The sequence below is a fragment of the Hyperolius riggenbachi genome, chromosome 6 (assembly GCF_040937935.1).
Source record: "Hyperolius riggenbachi isolate aHypRig1 chromosome 6, aHypRig1.pri, whole genome shotgun sequence".
Lineage (NCBI taxonomy): Eukaryota > Metazoa > Chordata > Amphibia > Anura > Hyperoliidae > Hyperolius > Hyperolius riggenbachi.
In genome coordinates, this window is record NC_090651.1 from 23102657 (window position 1) to 23120662 (window position 18006).

Below are 18006 nucleotides of genomic sequence, written 5' to 3' on the forward strand. Positions count from 1 at the left end.
GTGGGACTTGTATGTGTGTGCATTGCGGGGGGTAGCAGCTGTCACCTAGCGCCCGTTTTTTAACAGGCGGGCCTTTTTACTAGTATACTATAAAAGACCACAAGCCGTGTGTAACAGCAGAAACCGCTGACAGCAGGTGATAGTTGTATGAGCAAATGACTGAGCAATAAGACCCTTTGTGATTTCTTTCGGGCTAACTTACCTGAGAGTTCCAGCATGGTGGTCTAGTGGGCAGCACGATGGTGTAGTGGTTAGCCCTCTCGCCTTGTTGCTCTGGGTCCCAGTTTGAATCCCAGCCAGGTCAACATCTACACAGAGTTTGTATGTTCTCCCTGTGTCTACGTGGGTTTCCTCCAGGCACTCTGGTTTCCTCCCACATCCCAAAAACATACCGATAAGTTAATTGGCTTCCCTTTAAATTGGCCCTAGACTGATACATGCACTACACGATACATACTGTACATAGACATATGACTATGGTAGGGACTAGATTGTGAGCCCCTCTGAGGGACACTTAGTGACAATATACTCTGTACATCGCTGCGTAATATGTTGGAGCTATATAAATACTTAATTAAAATAAATAAATACAAATAAATAGTTCCTATAGTTCCTCTCCTGTTTCATGCCTCTCCTGACCATCCACCTGTTCACAGTGCCCTATTTTCTGCCTGTCCTAACCTTGTCCAGGCGATCCCTGACTGCTGCCTGTTCAGACCCTTAGCTGGTCCCTTACGTTGCATGGCAGTCTTCCCGTTCACCTGCTGCTCAGCTATTCCAAATCTGTAAAACCAAAGCAGTGCAGTCTATTGCCTGGTACACATCATGCAATTTCCAGTCAGATAGATGGGTCGAATCGATTTCCGATTGTTTTTCTGATCACTTCTATACAAAATTGTTCAGAAAAATGATCGGAAATCAGATTGGACCTGTCGAAAATGATTGATTCCACCCATTGATCTGACAGGAAATTGCATGGCGTGTACCAGGCATAAGAGAAGCCAGGTGATAGACTGTAGACTCTATAATGAGGGCTCTAGTGAAGGTCAGGTTCCCCTTAGACCTTCCATGATCCAAATCCTGCTGATGGTGTCCTGCAGGGTCCAAACATCCCTGATGCCATAAGATTAGTAGTATCATACCTCACAACTTTCTGAGGTAAGAAAGAGGGACATTTAAGACACACCCCTGACACACCACCAACCATGCCCTGGACACACCCCTAGACACGCATGCCACAAAGAATTTGTGAGCAAAAAGCCATAGTTAAAAATTCTTACCTTTCAGTTTTTCATTCGTAGTAACATTTCATAAAAAGCAATATATCCGTTTAGAGGATGGGAAAGAAGTTTACAGTCACAAAAACACAATAGTTTATTAGATAAATATATTTATTTACATAAATCTGTACATGAGTCCTGAAAGAGGGACAAATGAGAAGGAAAGAGGGACAGAGGGACACGGCCTCCAAAGAGGGACTGTGCCTCCAAAAATGGGGCGTTTGGAAACTATGGTAGTATGCCCATCGCTTGGCACATGTGGTTAGTGTGTGACCTCATCATCATGTTCCATTCGTAATTCTGTCAGAAGGAGAAGATGGAGTCGGTGCTGTGCCCGAGGCCCTGAAGCATAGCGGTCAAGTCTTCGGTAAAGGACGCCGAGCCACACAACAGGACGAAGGGTTTCTTTCTGCATGTGTCCAACACCTTCTGCAAAGAAGCGGAGCTGATCCTGCCGAGCACGGCATTCTCCCTGTAGCTCATGGGAAGGTCTTCCAGTGATTTCTCCTACAACAGCCAACCACGGACAGCAATCAGGAGATGTGGAAAGACATAAGTGACTTACAGAATTTTTTGGACTATAAGACGCACTTTTTCTCCCCCAAAAGTGTGTGTGTGTGGGGGGGGGGGAGGGGGAGTCAGTGCGTCTTATAGTCCCAATAATACATATATGGACCCGTGCGTCTTATAGTCCCAATAATACATGTCTGTCCCCGTGTCCACTGTCCCCATGTGTCCTCCGTCCCTGTGTCCTACAGTCTCCAGTGCCCCCCTTCCTATGTCCAGTCTTCTCTGTCCCCCGATGTACATATTTACATAGCAGCCACGCCTCTCTGATATGAGGAAGTAGCCTTCTGGGAGGAATCTACCAATCAGGCGGGGGGTGCTCTAGGCCGCCAATCACAGCTGCTCACTTCTTAACCACTACAGGACCGCGTAACGCCAATGGGCGTGAACAAGGTGGCTCCCCCAGGACCGCCTAACGCCGATCGGCGTAAAGTCCCGGGGGAGTGTTTTGCAGGTGATCGCGCGTGCATTCCCGCTTGGATGACGGAGCTCCGCCTTCAGTCTCCCAGTGGCGATCGCCGCTTGGAGACTGTTAGATGGCAAAACCGGCGTCTTTTATTGCTGTACAGTGCTGCGATCTACGGCAGCGCTGTACTGGCATGGCTGTCCCCCTGGCAGGCTCAGGGGTGATCCGCTGTCATAGGCTGAAGCCTATGACAGCCGATCACAGTGATTGGCTGGCGGGGGAGGGAGAGAAGGAGCTTAGGGGAAAAAATACACAAATGTATTAAACAAATAATAAGAAAAATATAATAAAATAAACAAACATCCTGAGAGCGATCGTTGCCCACCAACTGAGAGCTCTGTTGGTGGGCAGAAAGGGGGGGGGGGGGATCATTTGTGTGCTGACATGTACAACCCTTCAGCGAGCCCTTAAAGCTGCAGTGGCCTAATTAGTGAAAAATGGCCTGGTCAAGCAGACCTGCAAAATGGCGAACAGCATGCCCACAGACATGGCTCTGAGTGCCCCTTCTGGCACACCTGCCATAGGTTCACCACCACTGCTCTTAAAGGGGAACTGAAGTAAGAGGTATACGGAGGCTGCCATATTTATTTCCTTTTAATCAATACCAGTTGCCTGGCAGCCCTGCTGATCTATTTCTCTGCAGTAGTATCTGAATAACACTGACAAGATCTGACAAGACTAGCATGCAGCTAGTCTTGTCAGATCTGACTTTAAAGTCTGAAACACCTGATCTGCTGCATGCTTGTTTAGGGGCTATGGCTAATAGTATTAGAGGCAGAGGATCAGCAGGGCTGCCGGGCAACTGGTATTGCTTAAAAGGAAATAAACATGGCAGCCTCCATATACCTCTCTCTTCAGTTCCCCTTTAAGTTTCATTAACATTCTAGAGGGTTCTCGGTGAAGGTGGCCGATCAGAGCTGAGAATCTAGCGGCTGTACAGGGTCCTTAGTACATCGTTGAGATTCCATTGTTCTCCTTACACCTCCCACTGGAAATTGTTCCCTCGTGCGCTGTAACATTGTTTCCCCCACCCCCCTACATAGCAAACTGTCACCAAAGGAGTCAAGCCCCGATTCCTGCGGGTGACATTCTCTGCGTGTACACACCTTTATACCAGCTGCAAACATAAATCTGCCCCAATCTGTGAGGTCATCAGCACTATGTCCAGCTAAATCTACAGCAGAAGGGTGGGGTGGAGGCGCCCAAAAGATATGGTTGTTAAAACTTCGCATGACCTCAATTCTGCTAGCTATGTGAGGTAAATGGTATTTACCTCCTATATAGCAATTCTGAAAGATTTTTCTCCCATTTCCGAACATGAGGTAAAATATGCGGTAAAACATGAAGTAAATGTATAAAGTTAGGTAAAACATGAGGTATTTCAGTGGTAAGCATGCAGTAAATAAATAATCGTAGTCTTTGTCTTCCATAAGTTAGGATTTGGATTTGTCTTCCATAAGTTTGGAAGATTTTTTTTTTCATTAAAGGAGGAAGGTGTATTTGATTGTGTAGCAACCTATGAAAAGTATAATTATAGACATCCTTTATTTAAAAAAAAATAAATAAATAAAAAAAAATCAGTAAATATTTGGAGTTTTATTCCCACGATTCTTTTCTATTACACAATCTGAATAGGAACTCCACTAAAAACTGCAAAATGCATGCAAATTGACTTTACCTCCAGCTGCTGGCAGGTCTTAAACTGATCGGTAAATTATGTGCTAACATGCCCCCTAATTTCCATGAGAATAGCTATTTTACGGTAAATTACCTCATAAATTCCCTTATAATTTACCTCATGAGGTAAAACATGACTAAAACCTACCAGAATTGCTAAATGTCATTACCTCATGAGGTAAATTACCTCACATGAGCTAATTTGTTTGATAACCCTACCAGAATTGAGGCCAAATGTGTAAGTAATCGCTACCTCTCCAGAAGATACAGACACCAGTTCAACTGGAAAAGTATTTATTCAAAAATGAACATGATAACATGTTCACGGGTCATGGTCCGCTCCCTCAAATCAATAAAAAAAATGCCTTAGCAGCATAAGGAGGAGGTGTGTAGGTGACTACACTTTACTCCTTATGCTGCTAAGGCATTTTTGTATTGTCCTGAGGAAGCGGGCCATGACCCACGAAACGCGGTGTCAATTTTTTTAATAAATATTTTTCTAGTTGAACTGGTGTCTGTATCTTCTGGAGAGGTAAGCGATTATCTCTTATTTACACATTATGTTTTAAAGTGTTTACACCTGTATATTTTGGACTCCTTCCCCCCACTCTTCTATCAGTTAGACTTATCTTGGAGGTGATAGTTTTACAGTTTTCTGGAAAGTGTATTGAACTTCAGGAGAGCGACCATCCAGTATCCGGCAGGACCTGGAGCAGTAAGGGGGGATGGTTAATTCCCTGCAGGCCTATACAGTGGTTGCAGGAACTGCAACCCACATTTGTGAGTATACATCTATATACTTTCAGTCCCCTTTACTTAACAATACTGCACCATTGGGCTCCTGGTGTTGCTCTACTTCTCGTTTAGGTGCTCTTGGTCCCTACAAGACCCACCGAGCCCCTTCTACGAATCTACAGCAGGACAACCTGCACTCACCTGGCTGAACACGTAGAACACTCTGACGTTCCAGAACCGGGCTTCCTCCTGCAGAAAACTCCTGATATAAACGTTACTCAACGTCCGGAAACAAACCACCAGTGTGATGAAGGTTTCGTCATCTTCATTGTCCGTCACGTACGTCAGGATCGGGATCATCGGGGCCAGACCAGTACCGGAGCACAGCAAGAGCAGCTCCCCAAACTGACAACAAAACCGACACTAAAGTGACACTCTAACTTCAGAAGATACCTCTTCTTATCATAAGATGTGAGATCTGTGTTGTGGGTATAAGAGTCGGTAAATAAACCATCCCATACGCCGGTCAGTGTGCCTTTATGTGAACTCTGCACTCAGACCAATACACAAAAAAATAGAGGCACAACATCCTACAGCTCGATAAGTAAGGGCTGGGACCCACTAGGGCGTTTATGGCAGATTTTTTGGATTGCTGGCAGTTGCCGCGATTCCAAAAAACGCTAAAGTACTGTACTTTAATGGGACTGAACCCACTAATGCAATTGCAATTAGGAGTAATCGCAATCGCTGGAAATGCAGCATTTTTAACGCGTTTGTGCTCAATGCTAAGTATAGAAGCGATGCTAAAACGATTTGAAAAGGGATTTTACAGCGATTCGGTGGGCAAGCCTTTGTAAATTTAAATAAAGTTAATTATACATACTGGATGCCCGCCTTCCGTCTGTAGCCCCACCCCCTAGCAGAAAAGGGCACAGGCGCTTCTCTGATTGGTCCTAGAGAAGCATCTATGACAGTGGTCCTCAAACTAAGGCCTGCGGGCCGAATGTGGCCCCCTGAGGCTTTGTTTCCGCCCCCCCACACACAAAATGTATTATAGATGCGGTCAGCTACATCTTTAAATATTGGTGGTCCGCATATAGAATGGAGCCAGAAAGCAGTAATTCGCTGGTTTCCAATCAAATTCCACATCAGGTGACACTGTTGTCCAATTAGACTGCAGGTTGTCACCTGGATATGCTTCTGGCCCTTCTACATCATATTATGTATACTCCGGCCCCCCAGCAGTCTGAAGTATGTTGACCCATCCCTCGACCCAAAACGTTTGGGGACTCCTGATCTATGACCTCTTCCTTTAGGGGGAGGGGCTACGGACAGAAGCCAGACACCTGGGGCAAGATTCATAAAGCTTTTACACCTGTTTACACTCTGTTTTCACCCTCTCTATGTTACATTTTTAAGCTTCTAAAGAGCAAAAATATAATATAATTAAGGTAGGAAAAGTAATATTGAAATGAAGTTAATCAGGAACAGCTTACTCTAAATGATTATTTGCTTGTAAATGTGCTGAAGTTCTGAAGTTTTGTGAATAGAGCCCCAGGTGAGTATAATAAACTAAAAAACAAAACAAAAAAACACCGAATTGCTAATTAGAAGGGCTGTACAGTTTACTGAAGCCCATGACAGCCGATCGCTGTAATTGGCTGACAGTGTGAGGGAGGGAGAGGGAAATTAAAAAAAAATAAAAAATACACAAATTTAATAAAAAAAAAAAAAAAAAAGAAATATTGACCAAAAAATAAATAAACATTGGGGGACCGATCAGACCCCACCAACAGAAAGGTCTGTTGGTGGGGAGAAGGGGAGGGGACACTTGTGTGTTGACATGCACGGCCCTGCAGCGAGGCCTTAAAGCTACAGTGTTCTATTTCATGAAAAATGGCCTGGTCTTTAGGGGGGTTTAACACGGAGGTCCTCAAGTGGTTAATACATAATTATGCAAGATGGCATCTTCCGCTACTAGCTGCTGTGACAATAGAGGGAACAGCAATTTTCACAAACTTGAATTAATTTTTGGCCAAAGGCAGCTGGGATAACTATATAAGCAATAAGGAGCTGGGAGACAGGTCTTTAATTGCATACGCTATGCCAGACTGTAATTCAAGTTCTAAGCACCAAATAACACACCAGGGCAATGTTTACAAGCAAGGACAGCTTTGATATTGTAAGTGTTATAACTGTTGCAGAGTTAAAAGTAATTTGGATAACCTCCTATTATTGGCAATCACTACAGTAATGATATATGATTTAAATGAAAGTAAAAGTTATTATGTAAAGGTCACAAAAGGACACCTGCGACTCGTACTTTACCATTTCAGTAAAATAGGGGTGTGACTGATCATTGCTATGGAGGCAGCAAAAAACATTGTAAGTGTTGGATGTTAAAGGAGAACTGTAGAGAGAAGTGTATGGAGGCTGCCATATTTATTTCCATTTAAAGAGAACCCGAGGTGGGTTTGAAGAATATTATCTGCATACAGAGGCTGGATCTGCCTATACAGCCCAGCCTCTGTTGCTATCCCAAACCCCCCTAAGGTCCCCCTGCACTCTGCAATCCCTCATAAATCACAGCCACGCTGCTGACAAACAGCTTGTCAGAGCTGGCTGTGTTTATCTCTATAGTGTCAGTCTGCTGCTCTCCCCGCCTCCTGCAAAACTCCAGTCCCCGCCTGCATCCCTTCCCTCCCTGCTGATTGGAGGGAAGGGACGGGGGCAGGGAATGGAGCTATGCAGGAGGCGGGGGAGCAGCTGAGACTGACACTACAGATGTAAACACGGCTGTGATTTATGAGGGATTGCAGAGTGCAGGGGGACCTTAGTGGGGTTTGGGATAGCAACAGAGGCTGCGCTGTATAGGCAGATCCAGCCTCTGTATGCAGATAACATTCTTTAAACACACCTCAGGTTCTCTTTAAGCAATACCAGTTCCCTGGCTATCCTGCTGACCCTCTGCCTCTAATACTTTCAGCCATAGCCCCTGAACAAGCCTGCAGCAGATCAGGTTTTTCTGACAATGTTGACAGATATGACAAGATTAGCTGCATGCTTGTTTCTGGTGTGATTCAGACACTACTTCAGCCAAATAGATCATCAGGGCTGCCAAGCAATGTGTATTGCTTAAAAGGAAATAAATATGGCAGCCTCCATATACCTCTCACTACAGTTATCCTTTAAAGGACCACTAATGTGAATAATTGTTAACATTTAAAATTCATACCTATAAAATGTATATTTGAAACAGAATAAAATAGACTATTGATGTATTTTTCCCTATGTGGCGGTCATTTGCAGTAACTAGTTAAAATGAGACAGATCTGACAAAGGGCCAGTGCACACCAAAAAGCGCTAGCATAATAGCAAACACTCAGCACTTTTTTATGTGATTTTTGAAGGCGATTCTAGGCATGTGCCTGGCGATTTTCTAAGCATGCCTAGCGATTGTTGAGAGTGTTTTGGTGTAGCGTTTTTTTTATATTTTGTTACAGTACGAGTAGAGCTGTAACTGAACAGCTTCTGTAAAACAAAAACGCTTGGAAAATCGCTCTGATCTAGCGCTTTTCAGAGCGATTTTCCACTTTCCTATACTTAGCATTGAGGGTGAATCGCCTCAAAAATCAGCAGAAATGCAGCAGGACTCGCGTTTGCGTTTGCGAAAAAAGCACATCGCTCTGGTGTGCTCCATCCCATTCAAATACATTAGCCAAGTGCTTTTTGAAGCGCAAGCGTTTTAAAAAGCGCTCAGAAGTGCTCTTGGTGTGCACCAGTCCAAGTTTTGGACAAGCCCATCTCCTCATGTGGGGAGTTCTCATGGTCTTCTTTATTTTCAAAAGCACTTACTGAACAGCAGCTAAGTCCAACTGCCGAGTACAAATAAGTAGGGAGGGTGGCCAGCATCTTTGTGTAGATCTTTACAGGGAGCGTTAATGAAAAGAATAAAGGAACTGCTGAGAATTCCCCATGAGCAGATGTACTAGTCCATCATCCGTCAGATTTTTACTGTCTACTTTAACCCTGGCGGTTTATTTTTGTTTATTTTTAAATATTTTTTTTTATGTTTCATGTAAAGCTACCAGAGTGGTAGCTACATGAAACTCCACTAGAGGGAGCATGTGTCCCTCTAGTTCGATCGTCGCCCGCAACAATAGCAAACAGGGGAACGCGTATATAACGCGCTCCCCTGTTTGGCTTCTCCTGTCGCCATGGCGACGATCGGAATGACGTCATGGACGTCAGCCGACGTTCTGACGTCAGACGCCTCCGATCCAGCCCATAGCGCTGCCCGGAACTCATTGGTCTGGGCAGCGCAGGGCTCTGGCGGGGGGGAGGGGCCCTCTTCTGCCGCTGCATGCGGGCGATCGCCGCAGAGCGGCGGCGATCAAGCTGTACGCGCGGCTAGCAAAGTGCTAGCTGCGCGTACAGCACTTTCAATGGTGAAAATCGCCCCACCAGGGGCTGAGATCTCCTCCTGCGCGGCATAGCCCGAGCTCAGCTCGGGCTTACCGCCAGGGAGGTTAAGCAACAGCAACATGGGGAGAAAAGTAATTTATAGTGCATTATAAATCTTACAAATTTTTATGATAGTGTTCCTTTAAATCATTCATGAAAAGAAACAAATCGTATAAAAGAAGAGCAGACAGAGATAGTGAAGAGAGGGGCAGCACGACTCGTATGAAAACCACATCCCTGTATTTCAGCTCCTCATATTCACCCCACACCTCAGCAGTTTTGGAGGGGAGCATCTATAAGAACATGATGGGTGTGATTTATAAAATCTGGGGCAAAGTAAGGTGAAGAGGTTACCCATGGCAACCAATCACGTTTCAGTTGTAATCCTGTGAGTAGCCGTTAACTAATAAAACGAGGTGCCCACTAATGATACAATGTTGATTGTATAATCTTAAATGGAAGGTCCAAGCACTTTAAAAATAAAAAATCCACTTACCTGGGGCTTCCTCCAGCCCCTGCCAGCTGCTCCTGTGCCCTCACCGCAGCTCCGGTGGCTCCCGGTCCCCTCTGGTGGAGATGCCGACCTCGCCAGGTCGGCTTCTCCTGCGCTCCACTGTGCGAGCCGCACTGGTCGCGCTGGCGTCATCAGGACTGCACTGCTCAGGCGCAGAACTACTGTACAGAACTACTTCGCCTGCGCAGTACAGTCCGGAATATGCCAGTGCGACTCTGAGAGCCGTTCGCCGCAGGCACCGTGGACATCCTGTGCAGGAGGGGACCCCGGGCCACCGGGCCGGGAGCAGAGCTGCGGCGAGGGCACAGGACAGCTAGCAGGGGCTGGAGGAAGCCCCAGGTAAGTGGATTTTTTTATTTTAATAGAGATCGGACGTGTCCTTTAACACTTCTGTATAATATTACAAAATTATAACAATCTTTGTACAATCAAGGAGAGGAGGGACAGCAGTTCAACCACTTATAGGATCACAAATTGATCCCATTATGTGAAGATGATCAGAAAATACCTATATTGGCTCAGCTACGATATATACCGTTGTGCCTATGAACGGCATGGAGATTTTATGGGATGTTCTCTGTTTCATCCTTCACTGCTCAGCCTGCTTGTTATCAGCCCTGATAAAATTCCCGACTGAGCATTCAGTATGGTTTTGCTCAGGAATCATTATAGCTGAGTCTGTCTTCTCTGATGTCTTTTCAAGCCCAAGCCTGCCCCCTTCTGGCTCTGCTTTCCTATTCTGTATAGTCACTGCATTACAGAGAGCTGTGATGAGATGGGAGGAGCTGCTAATGTAAGGGTATATTGAAAAACATTTTTTTTATCTATATTTGTTAGTCATAAGAGGTTTTTAGAAATGGTGATTTCATTTTGCACAAAGCCCACTAAATGCTATGCTTTTCTGATGAACTGTGTTTTGCGGGGTGTTATAGTAAAAAAACAAAAACAAAAAAAAAAACAGCACACCAGAGAAGCGAAAATACCAGGTATAGTATTTATTTTGTAAAATCTATCTGGGGGTATGTTTATTTTGTGCTAAAGCGTTCATCTCTGGTTTCCTTTAATGTGATATAAAGTAAAGCAAAGTTTGCAACTCATCCAGTGACTCTTAAGGGGCCCATACACCTAACGATTTTCCCGCCGATATACAGCAGATTCGATCACTGTGATGGAATCTGCTGTGAAATCGTTGCACAAACGCTGTCAGAACGATCAATTTCCATCCGAAATCAATCGTTCCTGTCGATTCCCATCGATCCGTCCATGCGGAAGATTTTGCTCGATCGCCGGCTGGTCGGGAGTGCGTCAATAGCGGCGTTCGAATGCCCGACGAACGACGCTAGCTGCAATACAATACCTGCTCTGGCCGGCACGACTCCCCCGGTCTCCGCTGTCTTCTCCTCAGTGCTGGGCTCCGAGTCCGGCTGGCTTCACTGAACTTCCTGTCCCGGCAGGAAGTTTAAACAGTAGAGCGCCCTCTACTGTTTAAACTTTTCCCGGACAGGAAGTTCAGTGAAGCCAGCCGGACCGGAGACCGGCGCGGAGAAGAAGATATCGGAGACCGGGGGAGTTGCGCCGGCCAGATCAGGTAATGTATGTGGGGGGCGGCGGCTTTCATGCTGAAATCGATTCACAATCTGTTTGCAGTCAAGGCAGCCATACGATCCCTTTCTGATCAGATTCGATCAGAGAGGGATCTATCTGTTGGCAAATCGACCAGTGTATGGCTACCTTTACATAGTCCATCAGGAATCTGGACTGACTCTCGGGGCATAAAACCTCTTATTGTGTGGCAATTTGGTGAAGTTACACTCTATTTGGATTACCTGAGGTATCCATTCCAAGTATATTCACTCAGTTTACCCTTTCGATTGTACAATCAACATTTATCATTAATGGACACCTGAACCAATAGACATGCAATGATCATACAATCAGATGTTAAGCTTGACCTTGTTTGGCTTGTATGGGAAGCCCCCGAACGGCCCCCTCCAGAGTACAGTGTCCCCCTCTCGCCAGCACTTTATTCTCTGTGACATCAGACCGTGATCATAGACCTGTAACAACAAACACTCATTAACAAAGGAACAGTTAAAGTGGTCTGAAAGCCAGCATTTCTACTTTGCACTAAAAGATTCCTTAAGGTTTAAAGCTACTATCCCGGAAAAAAAAGTGTAGCAGAACATCATTGAAAAAGTTAAACACAGTACCTGCTATGCAAAGGCTATTCAGCTTGAAATTCGCATCCAGGATGGAGATAACAGTATCTTTGTTTACATTCCAATGTTGTTACATTTGTGTGTCAACAACTGAAAACACTCTCTGAGAAGCTTTCTGTGCTTCAAGCATACACAGAGTTCCGGACAACTCAAGTCCTGTTTCCACTTGTATGCGTATGCGAATTCTACAGTGAATTTGCATACGTGTGCGAATTCTGACGGCTCTGCCGTGCATATTTTTTCTGCACAGAAAACCGCAACAAATTCCTGACAAGTGGAAACAGGCCCATCCACTTGTATTGGTTATGCGAATCTGCATGCAGAAAACGCATGCAGATTCGCTCTAGTGGAAAACGGGATTTTGATGTATATTAAAAAGCAGCTGGAATAAAATGCAATGCCAGCTTTCGGGGTACGATAAACTACACTTTGGAAACTTGTAATCTGTAGACAGACAATATTATTTGTGCACAAAAGCAAATATGATAACTGCATAAGTAATAAAAAGTAGGAAAACACATTTTTATTAATTGTTATGTCAGAGCTACTGACCACTTTAAAGAGACTCCGTAACAAAAATTGCATCCTGTTTTTTATCATCCTACAAGTTCCAAAAGCTATTCTAAGGTGTTCTGGCTTACTGCAGCACTTTCTGCTATCACAGTCTCTGTAATAAATCAACTTATCTCTCTCTTGTCAGACTTGTCAGCCTGTGTCTGGAAGGCTGCCAAGTTCTTCAGTGTTGTGGTTCTGTGATGCATCTCCCCCCTCCAGGTTCCTCTCTGCACACTGCCTGTGTATTATTTAGATTAGGGCAGCTTCTCTCTTCTCTCTCATCTTTTACAAGCTGGATAAATCCTCCTCTGAGCTGGCTGGGCTTTCACATACTGAGGAATTACATGCAGGCAGAGCTGTCTGCACTCTGCAGGAAGAAACAGCCTGACACTTCAGTGGAAGATAGCTGCAGGGGGAAAGAAACACACAAATGATCTCTTGAGATTCAAAAGGAAGGGTGTATACAGCCTGCTTGTGTATGGATGTATTTTCTATGTGTGGGCATACTGTACATCAATCTACTTCCTGTTTTGGTGGCCATTTTGTTTGTTTATAAACAAACTTTTTAAAACTGTTTTTAACCACTTTTAATGCGGCGGGGAGCGGCGAAATTGTGACAGAGGGCAATAGGAGATGTCCCCTAACGCACTGGTATGTTTACTTTTGTGCGATTTTAACAATACAGATTCTCTTTAAGGTGGCCATACATCCGTAGACTTGGCAGCTGATGGACCATCCGATTCGAAAATTATTATCGAAACTGATGAGAATCAGTGCTGCCAAGAACATGTTGATCGACAATTCAACCAATTTCAGGGTGAAATTTGTTGCATGTATAGATCAGACGTGCTGGAAAATCTTGGTCCCACATGATTGGCTGGGTGAGCGGCAGTAACAGCTGCGGCCAGCAGGGGGTTTCACAAACGTGATGGAAACACCCGGCCTCTGTCTCCCCTAATGTTTTAGGGGGACATAGACTACAACTATGGTAGGATTAGATAATAAGCTCCTCTGAAGACAGTCAGGGACATGACTATGTATTATGTAAAGTGCTGCAGAAGATGTCAGTGCTATATAAATACATAATAATAATATGGTAGGACATTAGACTATGACTATGGTAGGATTAGAGTGTGAGCTCCTCTGAGAGCAGTCAGTGACATGACTATGTACTCTGTACAGTGCTGTAGAAGATGTCAGTGCTATATAAATACATAATAATAATATGGTAGGACATTAGACTATGACTATGGTAGGATTAGATAATGAGCTCCTCTGAGGACAGTCAGGGACATGACTATGTATTATGTAAAGTGCTGCAGAAGATGTCAGTGCTATATAAATACATAATAATAATATGGTAGGACATTAGACTATGACTATGGTAGGATTAGAGTGTGAGCTCCTCTGAGGGCAGTCAGTGACATGACTATGTATTATGTAAAGTGCTGCAGAAGATGTCAGTGCTATATAAATACATAATAATATGGTAGGACATTAGACTATGACTATGGTAGGATTAGATTGTGAGCTCCTCTGAGGACAGTCAGTAACATGACTATGTATTCTGTAAAATGCTGCAGAAGATGTCAGTGCTATATAAATACGTAATAATAATTAGAGATGTCGCGAACCTCCGATTTTCGGTTCGCGAACCCTGTTCGCGAACCTTCGCGGAAGGTTCGGTTCACAGAAAAGTTCGCAAACCACAATAGACTTCAATGGGGATGCGAACTTTGAAAAATAGAAAAATTTATGCTGGCCACAAAAGTGATGGAAAACATGTTTCAAGGGGTCTAACACCTGGAGGGGGGCATGGCGGAGTGGGATACATGCCAAAAGTCCCGGGGAAAAATTGAAAAATAGAAAAATAGAAAAATTTATGCTGGCCACAAAAGTGATGGAAAACATGTTTCAAGGGGTCTAACACCTGGAGGGGGGCATGGCGGAGTGGGATACATGCCAAAAGTCCCGGGGAAAAATCTGGATGTGACGCAAAGCAGCGTTTTAAGGGCAGAAATGACATTGAATGCTAAATTGCAGGCCTAAAGTGCTTTCAAACATCTTGCATGTGTATACAACAATCAGGGAGTGTAATTAGAGTTCTGCTTCACACTGACGCACCAAACTCACTGTGTAATGCACGGCAAACAGCTGTTTGCGTAGTGACGGCCGTGCTGGACTGGTGCGCACCGTGGCCAGATTGTAGGCCGTGGCGTTTTTCAAGCCCATATGGTCACCGGGCTGTGGTAGCTCAATGATAGAACGACAGTGACTGTCCAGCTGATCAAATTTGGCCTGTCCACAATGAAGCAACGACCTTATTATCTTCTTGTATGTAGGTAGGCATAAGTAGGTGTCCCAGTAGTTAGCTAGGCATAGGTAGGAGTCCCAGTATAGGTAGGTAGGCATAGGTAGGAGTCCCAGTATAGGTAGGTAGGCATAGGTAGGAGTCCCAGTATAGGTAGGTAGGCATAGGTAGGTGCCTCAGTAGTTAGCTAGACATAGCTAGGGGACCCAGTAGTTAGCTAGGCATAGGTAGGAGACCCAGTATAGGTAGGTAGGCATAGGTAGGTGTCCCAGTAGTTAGCTAGGCATAGGTAGGAGTCCCAGTATAGGTAGGTAGGCATAGGTAGGAGTCCCAGTATAGGTAGGTAGGCATAGGTAGATGTCCCAGTAGTTAGCTAGGCATAGGTAGGAGTCCCAGTATAGGTAGGTAGGCATAGGTAGGAGTCCCAGTATAGGTAGGTAGGCATAGGTAGGTGCCTCAGTAGTTAGCTAGACATAGGTAGGAGACCCAGTATAGGTAGGTAGGCATAGGTAGGTGTCCCAGTAGTTAGCTAGGCATAGGTAGGAGTCCCAGTATAGGTAGGTAGGCATAGGTAGGAGTCCCAGTATAGGTAGGTAGGCATAGGTAGGTGTCCCAGTAGTTAGCTAGGCATAGGTAGGAGTCCCAGTATAGGTAGGTAGGTAGGCATAGGTAGGTCCCCTAGTATAGGTAGGTAGGTAGGTGTCCCCGTATAGGTAAGTAGGTGCCCCAGTAGATAGGTAGGCATAGGTAGGTGTCCCAGTATAGATAGTTAGGCAGGGCATGGCTGGCACAGTAATAACAATTACCAAGGTCCAGCTGCAACAGATAGGGCTGTATAATGTCAGTGAGCAACACATACCAAAAAAAAAACACATCTGGAAAACATTATCTCTCAAAAGAGCTGTTGAGGGGTGCTATTTTAGCAATAACAATCAGCCAGGAGAAAGCCAAGACCAAGAGCCTAACTAATCTTTCCCTAGGAGAACAAGTCTGCAGCAGCTGTCCCTAGTCTGTCTCTAGCAGGCACACGAGTGAGTGTAATGGCCGGCAAACCTGCCTTATATAAGGGGGGGTGGGGCTCCAGGGCTTAGCGTAGCCTGAATGGCTACAATGTGCCTGCTGACTGTGATGCAGAGGGTCAAAGTTGACCCTCATAGTACATTATGCGGCGAATCGAACTTCCGCAAAAGTTCGCTTGGTCCAGGCGAACGCGAACCCCCAAAGTTCACCTGGAACCGTTCGCCGGCGAACCGTTCGCTACATCTCTAATAATAATATGGTAGGACTATGACTATGGTAGGATTAGGCAGTGACATGACTATGTACTCTGTAATGTGCTGCAGAAGAGGTCAGTGCTATATAAATACATAATAATAATATGGTAGGACATTACACTATGACTATGGTAGGATTAGATTGTGAGCTCCTCTGAGGACAGCCAGTGACATGACTATGTAGTGCTACATAAAACATACTTTACCCAAAAAAGTGTAAGATTAGACATCTGGTATCTGCAGTGTTGAATGGAATTAAGAATTAAATTATTATTATGTATTTATATAGCACTGATATCTTCTGCAGCACTGTATAGAGTACATAGTCCTGTCACTGACTGTCCTCAGAGGAGCTCACAATGTACGCACTGCCATAGTCATATTGTAATGCCCTTACCATATTATTATTATGTTTTATGACTATTGCCCAAGCAGTACAATAAGAAGATGTGACATTAAGTCACAGCAGACGGAGAGACATCGGCGCGGTGTAACGCGACACCAAGTAACAGAAGACGCACAGCCCCTCCTCTGCTCCGCTGGCCATCGCTCAGTAAGAGTGGTGAGATCTGATCTTACACACATTTCTATTTCTTCAATTACACGTGGATTCAGTGTCTGTATTTACATAATGTATACGGTGTAATGCAGAGGGTAAGGCAGGATAATTGGGTAATGACAGCAATCTCATTCATCCAGAGCCCATCACTAGCATGCTAGCTAGTTTCTAAACCCGGATAAGTGTAGCTACAGAATGATTGTGTGCTGACAAGCTCCACCCCAGGACACGCCTTCTACAGAGTGAGCTAGAGCAGTGGGACAGCTCACAGTGACGTCAATCAGAAGCCTCCCACACACATATCACTCTATGTCACAAACTACGTCCTGCCTGCTGGTGGCGGTGTTGACTTGGGCTACCCTGGACTTCCACTATCCACCAGCAGGTGGCTGCATTTTGTTTCTGTCAGCCATAAACTTCCACCATCCACCAGCAGGTGGCCTGCTGTTATTGTTGTAAAGACTTCCTTTTTGGCCTGCAGATGGTTCCAACAGAACTCTCATTGTGATTACTCACCTCAGCTGCACCCTGTGTTTGCTAATCACATGGACTACTAAAGCAAACCAGAAGCGGAAAAAAACTTATGAGATGATGAATTTTACGTGTAGTACGGGAAAAGAAAAGGACATTAGTAGCAAAGAAAAGGGTCTCATATTTTTAGTTTCAGTTATATACCCTCTTTCCCTGAAAATAAGACCTACCCTGAAAATAAGCCCTAGCTGGAATTTTGAGCATGCTTGAAATATAAGCCCTACCCCGAAAATAAGCCCTAGCAGAAGTTAAAGCGGAGGAAGAGGCGGCCAGTAAGTGGGGACACAGTGGTGCAGCGCCAATCGGACACTGATCCTGTCATCCCAGGACACAGCAAGGTTATCAGCTGTGTGCAGGGAAGACAGGGCAGGTGCCTGATCAGTACAGTAGCATACTTTCAAATCCAGGAACATCACAGTACAAAGGAACAGGAAATGTTCTGCTGAGAGACACTTCCTAATAGAAATATAAGACATCCCCTGAAAATAAGCCCTAGCACATGTTTTAGAGCAAAAATTAATATAAGACACTGTCTTATTTTCGGGGAAAGACGGGATTTTTTTTTAATATAACATTGCATCATTCTGTCACATTTGCTGTTTTAAAACCCCACTCTGTCTCTTAAGTTATAAAACAAAACAGAAATAATGACCCTTTGAACTTCCCTGCAGTAAACCTTATCGTAAGCTGTCTTTCACTATCTCTTGGCTGTTTAAGTGTTTCAGATAACAGGACTGTAATTGGCCCAAGTTTGGTGTAATAGCTCTTAAGGGGCCCATACACCTAACGATTTTCCCGCCGATATACAGCCGTTTCGATCACAGTGATCGAAACGGCTGTAAAATCGCCGCGCA

General features: G+C 44.7%; 2 protein-coding genes across 3 annotated transcripts in view; both read right to left on the bottom strand.

Annotated features, from left to right (window-relative positions):
- CDCP2 (CUB domain containing protein 2) overlaps positions 1–263 on the bottom strand; it is a 98852-nt gene extending 98589 nt beyond the window's left edge. Inside the window, exon 1 of the mRNA XM_068242419.1 lies at positions 203–263. Coding sequence (XP_068098520.1) covers positions 203–218 — 16 coding nt within the window. The 5' untranslated portion in view covers positions 219–263. The remainder of the gene's footprint in view (positions 1–202) is intronic.
- Positions 264–1372: 1109 nt separating this feature from the next.
- Positions 1373–18006, bottom strand: part of CYB5RL (cytochrome b5 reductase like) — a 40784-nt gene continuing 24150 nt past the window's right edge. For both annotated transcript variants that reach the window (XM_068239005.1, XM_068239004.1), the window contains exons 5-7: positions 11656–11760; positions 4927–5130; positions 1373–1787 (exon numbers count right to left, since the gene is read on the bottom strand). In XM_068239005.1, the coding sequence (XP_068095106.1) occupies positions 1584–1787; positions 4927–5130; positions 11656–11760 (513 nt within the window). In that variant the 3' untranslated portion in view covers positions 1373–1583. The remainder of the gene's footprint in view (positions 1788–4926; positions 5131–11655; positions 11761–18006) is intronic.